At 35.8% G+C, this 7,447-nt stretch overlaps 1 protein-coding gene across 1 annotated transcript; it reads right to left on the reverse strand.

The window, feature by feature from the left end:
- Positions 1 to 396: 396 nt before the first annotated feature.
- Positions 397 to 2,996, reverse strand: LOC123310227 (zinc finger BED domain-containing protein 6-like). Its single transcript, XM_044893678.1, has one exon. The coding sequence runs from the start codon at positions 2,742 to 2,744 to the stop codon at positions 624 to 626; it is 2,121 nt and encodes a 706-aa protein (XP_044749613.1). The 5' UTR covers positions 2,745 to 2,996; the 3' UTR covers positions 397 to 623.
- Between the last annotated feature and the right edge of the window lie 4,451 nt (positions 2,997 to 7,447).

A 7,447-nucleotide genomic window follows, 5' to 3' on the forward strand; every position in this document is an offset into this window, starting at 1 on the left:
TTCAGGGGTCTTATGTATGTGAAAGAAAATGAGGACAGTATTGTGAAACTCTCTAGTTTCCATTCTTTCCATTCTCATAATACGAGAAATAAGGGCCAATTATATTTCCCTATGCATAAAACTGCGAAATGTATTCGAAATGTCTCCATTTTATCAAGGTGTCAAACTTTTCAATCACCTTCCTCGTTACATACAATGTCTTCAAAAAAATGAATTCAAAATGGTAGTTAAGGATTTGTTACTGAAACAGTGTTTTTATAGTGTCTATGATTATTATTGTTGTATCTTTAAAAAATGTTGACTCAATAAATGAGCATGTGTGTTTAAATATAGAAAAATGTATAAATTTTTGACTATCTATCTATTACGTGTGTCATGTTGGGGACAAGGCCAGACTTACGCTCAAGCATTAGTTTATTATCTATACAGATATCAAATTTGTGCCAATGAAAGATTAAAGAGAATATAAAGATACATTAAAGAAACAATTGATCTTAAATTAATTTATAGTAGGAAAAATAAATATGTTATGGTTATGCTGACGATGAAAAATATGAAGAAGCGTTTATAAATTGTACTTGGAAAAAAAATTGAACTTGAATGATCATTTAGAAAAAAGTCTCCTAATTTTCTTCGAACTGTCCTTCCGGGGAATTCACATTCAGGAACATTATTTGTTCCACTTTACTACTCGTAAGTCTCGTGCGCCTTGCATTCATTATGAGCTCGAGCTCACTGTTCGAGAACATACGGTCACATGGAACGGATGTTGCCACAATATTGCACTTTGTCTCATAAATTATCTTCAAATTCGGGTACACATACTGGCGTTCCTTCCACCATTTTTGGGGACACGTTGGGTTGCCTGAAGCATCTTTCCTTGGCAGCATCTTATCAGATAAGAAATTCTTCACCTCATCTTGTGCCATCGACATTGGCGTCCCTTGGCAAATACTTGTTGATACCATCCTGTCATATTTCTTCAAGGGACTTCGAGTATCTTCGTCAATATTGAAATTTGCAGAGACGCCGGAAGTAGCCATCTGTTTCTCAATAATTTCAGCAACCATTTTTCTTATCCTTTCCTTGGTTTCCAGTGCTTCATTCGGATCTGAAAATAAATCTTTCTGATTCTTGAAACGAGGGTCCAAGAAGGTGTTTAACGCAAACATATAATCTTTTTTTTCGATATGTTTAAATCGTTCTCTCAATCCCGACCCGAGAAGCTGTGCCGTTTTTCGCGATCTGCTAGATATGTTCTTATCCGCCGAAAACGTTCGACATACATCTTTTAACCAAGTGGTCACTGGAATTATAGTGCTTCCTGTTGCGTACTTTTCTTCACTCATTGACCTCGTCAACTCTTCAAACCGACTTAAAATTTGGCATAATTCATTGCATAATTGCCAGTCTTCTTTTTTCATTACGAGTTCATTTGGATTCGCGACAGATCTTGATAACATGGACCCAACGGCGTCTTTCAACTCGATAAATCTCTTCAACATGAAAAATGTTGAGTTCCACCTTGTATCGACCGCTTGGATCAGATGCTTTGGATCTTGTCCATGTTGAATTTGATATTTTCGTAACCTTTCGGAAGATGAGGTGCTGTTATTCACGTGATCCACAATTTTTCTCACTTTGTCAATTTGCGGCTCAACATGTTGAAGAGCGTTCTTAACAATTGAATTGAGGCTGTCGGCATAACAGCAAAAATGATCCCACCTGAACTCATCTTTGACCGCTCTCACGATATTCGAAGCATTGTCAGTTATTATAAAATTCACCTTACTTCTGAGATGGTATTTATCGACCAATTTTCCAATTGCTTCGGCGATATTCGTAGAAGAAGTATCAGGTAATTGGCAACATCCCAATAGAAGAGTTTTCTGATCTAACTCTTCATTTAAATAATGCCCTATAAGGGCTAGGTAACTCTCAGTTTTCAACGAGGTCCACATTTCAGCAGTCAGGCATATGCTCTTGACCTCAGTAGTCAACTGACGATAGACCTTTTCATGCAACTTCGAATATTGTTCCGTCATTATCGAATTGGATAATGTCTCCTGAGTGGGCAGTTCATATCCAGGAATCCACCGGCATAATTTTTTGAAGCCCCTTTCCTCTACTATGGAAAATGGATGGAAGCCACCCATGCAGAACTCGAGCAAATCAAGGTTAATTTTGTTCTCTCGTTCATTTGAAATTTTTTCGTTCGAATTGGAATCCATTAATTTTTGGCGTTTGTTCGATCTTGCGTCTTCATCATCACCAGCACATGCATTAGGTCCTCTTTTCTTTAGAGTGGTACTAGTAATACCAGTACTAGTACTTGGGATGCTATGATCATCGATAGGGCGCCGTGCAGAGGACAAGTTATTATTATTCTCTCCTTCATTCGAAATGTTTTTGTCCGAATGCAAATCAATTAATTCTTGGCGTTTGTTGGCTCTTTGGCCTTCATCATCAACTGCACATTCATAAGGTAGTCGATTCTGCATAGTGTTACTGGTAATACCAGTACTAGTACTCGGGATACTAGGGTCGCACTGCGGTGAGCCGCGAGTCTCTGTTCGTGGCCACAATGCGTTATATACAGCTTCATGTTCTTTTTGTAAGTGGCTTTTTAAACTTGTCAGATTGTTCTTGTAGAACTTGACAGGAATATTGCATACTTTGCATGTAGCTTTCCTCGTATTTTCGTCTACCTTATAAAAATTCCACACTGGACTACGTTTGGGCATATTTGTTGCTTAACTCACAAATGTAACACTTGTTATAGAAACCTATATATCACAAAATTGCCACTATAGTTCACTTTAATCGAGCGTATTGTACGCCTTGACTTTCACGAAGTCATTTTCTGCTTAAACATTTCTGACGAAAGTTGTTATGTACTTTCAAACTATCGCAATCAAAATATTGAAAGAATACGCGATCGAGAGCGGCGACACTCGCTTTCGACCAACAACATTTGAAATATGTACTGCGACATCGTGGTGTCAACATGAATCGATGACATGACTCATCCAGTTCCGCCGCGTCATATCTCCAGGTAATAATATAAGTTGCAATTTGCAATCTGCATTCATAATCAATTCGAGGGCCGAAGTGCACGAAAGTTGAGCAGATGGCGTTCGCTAAGCTTGCCCGCTGGCCATTCAAGGAGGGGCCATCGAGCCAGAATCAGCTCGATCAGTCATCAGTCCGATGCCCTATTCTACCAAAGCCGCAGTGTTAAGAGGGCTGTGATTCCACCGTGTATGGGGAAATTCTGGTCGAGATCATGTTGGATATTTTGATCGAGATTAAGCTAATATCCATCTGGTTGGCTTAGACTCATTTGCACCAAACGCAGTTAAAAGGAGTACTTAACTAAGCCTCGTTTAAAGTTAATGGACGCTTAATTTTATTTCCAGTTGCACGACTGTGGCTTAACAGAATCTTAAGTAAGGGGCCCTTAAGCTTTTATATCTAGTGATATTTCAGTTTTTTATTTTGGTGCAACTTCATCCTAGTCCAATAAAGCCATTTCATTGGTTGGCCGGTTGATCGTTGTCATTTCATTAACCTAACTTAATTGTCCTGTCAGTCAGATTCAAGTAAATAATTATATTAATAAATTTTATCAAACAGTAACAACTTTTTGTTGTTGAATTAGCATTAATATTGATAATGATAATTGATAAAATGATTGTCAAATAAAAGGTACCTAAGTTTATATAAGTACGACACTTTCTTTGTAAGGTCTTGTGTGAATTTGTTTTACTAATGTTAAAGAGGAACGTGAAGAAAATGTCCTTATTGCCCTTGTTAGTACGAATACGGTGAATGATTGCCAAGCAGGTGGTGGTAATCTACAAAGGACACTCACTTGTCAACAGAAGAAAAGAGTTTGTTGCTAACTGTAGTATGATTTGTGACAAGGAATTGAAAATTAAAAAAGACTGATAGCAATACAATAAAGGCAAAAGAAAAGGCTTGGTATTCAGTAATGAATTCATTCAATTTTCAAAATCCATCAATAATGGGAAGTTCTGCAGCCGGTTCAACAAATTATTTTAGGTTAGAATCCCGCCCTTAAATACCTAAGTGGTCATTACAGGAGCGCTTAAATTTAAGGCTAGCTTTAGCACTTTAAATGTCACTTAACAGTTGGTGCAACGTAATTTAAGTTAGGGGTTCATTTTACGGAACACTTAACACTAAGTGCGTTTGGTGCAAATTACGTTGCACCAACTGTTAAGTGACATTTAAACGGCTAAAGCTAGCCTTAAATTTAAGCGCTCCTGTAATAACCACTTAGGTATTTAAGGGCAGGATTCCAACCTGAAATTATTTGTTGAACTGGCTGCCGAACTGCAGAATTTTTGATGAATTTTGAAAATATCAAGCCTTTTCTTCTGCCTTTATTGTAATGCCATCAGTCTTTTTTAATTTTCAATTTGGTGTCACAAATCATACTATAGTTAGCAACAAACTCTTTTCTACTGTTGAGAAGTTGAGTGCCCTTTAAAAATTACCACCATTTGCTTGGCAATCATTCACCATATTTCCTTCACGTTCCTCTTTAACATTAGTGAAACAAATTCACACAAGACCTTACAAAGAAAGTGTTGTACTTATATAAACTTAGGTACCTACCTTTTATTTGACAATCATTATCAATTATCATTATCAATATTAATGCTAATTCAACAACAAAAAGTTTACTCTTTGATAATTTAATAATATAATTATTTACTTGAAACTGACTGACAGGACAATTAAGTTAGGTTAATGAAATGACAACGATCAACCGGCCAACCAATGAAATAGCTTTATTGGACTAGAATGAAGTTGCACCGAAATAAAAAACTGAAATATCACTAGATATAAAAACTTAAGGGCCCCTTACTTAAGATTCTGTTAAGCCACAGTCGTGCAACTAGGAATAAAATTAAGCGTCAATTAACTTTAAACGAGGTTTAGTTAAGTACTGCTTTTAAGGGGGATTGGTGCAAATGGGCCTTATTCCGGTCTGGTTTGCCAGGATATTTCGCCTAATGAGAGAAAATTTTGGCGTGTCACACAGAAGAATATATACTCCATTCACTTTTATTTTTGCACTCTGTTGGCCATGGAAATTTGACACATTTCACTCTGTATAGTACGAAAATGTGAGGTTAGGACGTTTATGAAAACATTTTTTGGTTTCAGGGCTATGTTGTACGTTCTACGTAAAAGTCTTATCAATTACATAAATTCGATCAAAATTGGGAGGAGGAAGGGAAAACGTTGGGGAGTCATCTTCACATGTCTAACTGTGAGAGCGTGTTTTCGAAAACTAGTAAGACATCTATTTTTCCCGCATTTTCTACCACAACTCTAAGAAACGAAACTGCTGCAAAGGCCTCTTCTCGCTACTGTCTCAAAATGTATGGAGTTCTATCTTCCTTGCTATCGGAATTTGTAAGCTATAACACCGTGGAATTCTAACTTTGCAATTTTCGGCAATTCGTCCATCCCGTTTTCAGAAGGTTTTCATTCGAATTTTCTTCCCAGTTTAAATCAGAATTCCAGATATCCTTCATTAAAATTGTTGCTTTGATGGTGAAACTCGAAATAAAACCTAATGGATCGTACAAGGACATAACAGTTCGCAAGACAATATTTTTTGTTGTACTTTTTTCAGAAATTGTATCCTTCATATTGAGTTTGAAACGAAATTCGTCGTTTTCAGTATCTCACCACAGACCAAAAACCCTATGAAGCGATGAGTTGTCGTCTATTTGTTTCACACCAACAGAATTTGCAGAAAACTTCGTTCTCAGGATTTTTGAATAGGTCATCCAAGCGGTACACCTTGAGATAGTTCTTAGTTTGAACAGTGAATCTGCTATAATGGCTATATTCTAAATTTTTGGAATTTTTGAAATGATTTTCTTCACTTCATTCCCTGTGACAGAAGTTAGATCTTTTTTGATTTTGGAATATTTATCAGTATCATTATTAATTTCTTAAAGTTTTCATTTATTTTCATCTGAATCCATAATAACTGTTGCATTTCCTTTATCAGCGGGTAGAATTTTAATGTTATTATCATTTTTTAGTGAAGTTATAGTATTTTCTCAATTTTATTTAGATTGGGTTTTATTTGGAAATATTTATCAAGCATAACATAAAACCGATTTTCACAAAATGAACCTGAAGATGCTATTGTGATAGCAAAACACGTGTCGTGGTTTTAAGACTCATTTTGTGAAAATCTTATAATTTGTTTCAAGTTCGATCAGGTAATTGGAAACATCCCAATAAAACAGTCTAACCCTTGAAATCAAAGAAGAATTTTTTACCTTTGTTGATTCCTGATAATGTGACATATTTGCTTTCATCTTTTCTTGACAGATAGTTTCGGTTTGTTCGGTTATAATTCTAAACATATGCCTGAAGATGGCCCTAATCTTGTAAGGGTCGAAAGATATGTCGCAATTTTCAAATGAAAAATTTGGAGCAGACAAGAAAATTTCTTCTTTTCCATTATTATAATCTTTGTTTGGAATAATGACCTGTAAGGGCTAGGTAGCTCTCAGTTTCAATAAGGTCCACATGTTAGTAGTCAGGCATATTTATTATTCACTTCATATACTATTCCACTGCTGAAGCCTATCAAAGAATGGGAAAAAACATCATTTGAGCAACAAGAACTTAACTAGATATAAATAATGAAACAAGCATATAATGCATAGAATTCATGAAATGAAGCTAAGCATGAGCTAAAAAAAACTCAATGAAGAAAAAAAAGCTCACACCCAACTCCATCACAAAAGCTACTAAAACAATCAAATATATTTACAACACTGTGAACCGACATGCGGCATTTCTATACACAGGTGAGAAAACCAGAACGTTAGAATGTTGCTCATGAATTTTCGCATAACACGATTACTGAAAACCAACCAGAAAATCTCAGATCTGTATCTGTATACTTGCTATAGCGTCAGTAGGTATGTTCCCAGATTACTCGTATATGTAATGAGACTACCTTTTATATTATTAATATTATAACGAGATTATTATTTATATTATAAAAGGAAGTCACATTATGTATAAAGGTAATCTGGGAACATACAGATGTAACCCAGTAGGTACGCATGATATACCTACTGACGCTAGCAAGTATATAGGGATACAGAACCGAGATTTTCTGGTTGCCTTTCAGTATAATCGTGTTACGCGAAAATTCATGAAGATTTCGAATGCATCGATTTTAATATTGAGCAAGTTGGAGATGATATATATTCCGGGACATTGAAATCCCCTAAAATAACCAAATTATCAATTTTATATAGAATAAATATGGTAACCCAGATAAAGCATCAAGAATATCCTCATAATGTCCAAAAGTAGTATTTGTTGGGATATAAATAGCTACAACCCCGGAGACTATAAATATTGAACCAAGTAG

Source organism: Coccinella septempunctata, chromosome 3, assembly GCF_907165205.1.
Source record: "Coccinella septempunctata chromosome 3, icCocSept1.1, whole genome shotgun sequence".
NCBI classification, from domain to species: domain Eukaryota; kingdom Metazoa; phylum Arthropoda; class Insecta; order Coleoptera; family Coccinellidae; genus Coccinella; species Coccinella septempunctata.

What these genes read in the sequence shown, in the direction of transcription:
- LOC123310227 (XM_044893678.1), bottom strand. Translation starts at nt 2,744, where the DNA reads ATGCCCAAACGTAGTCCAGTGTGGAATTTTTATAAGGTAGACGAAAAT.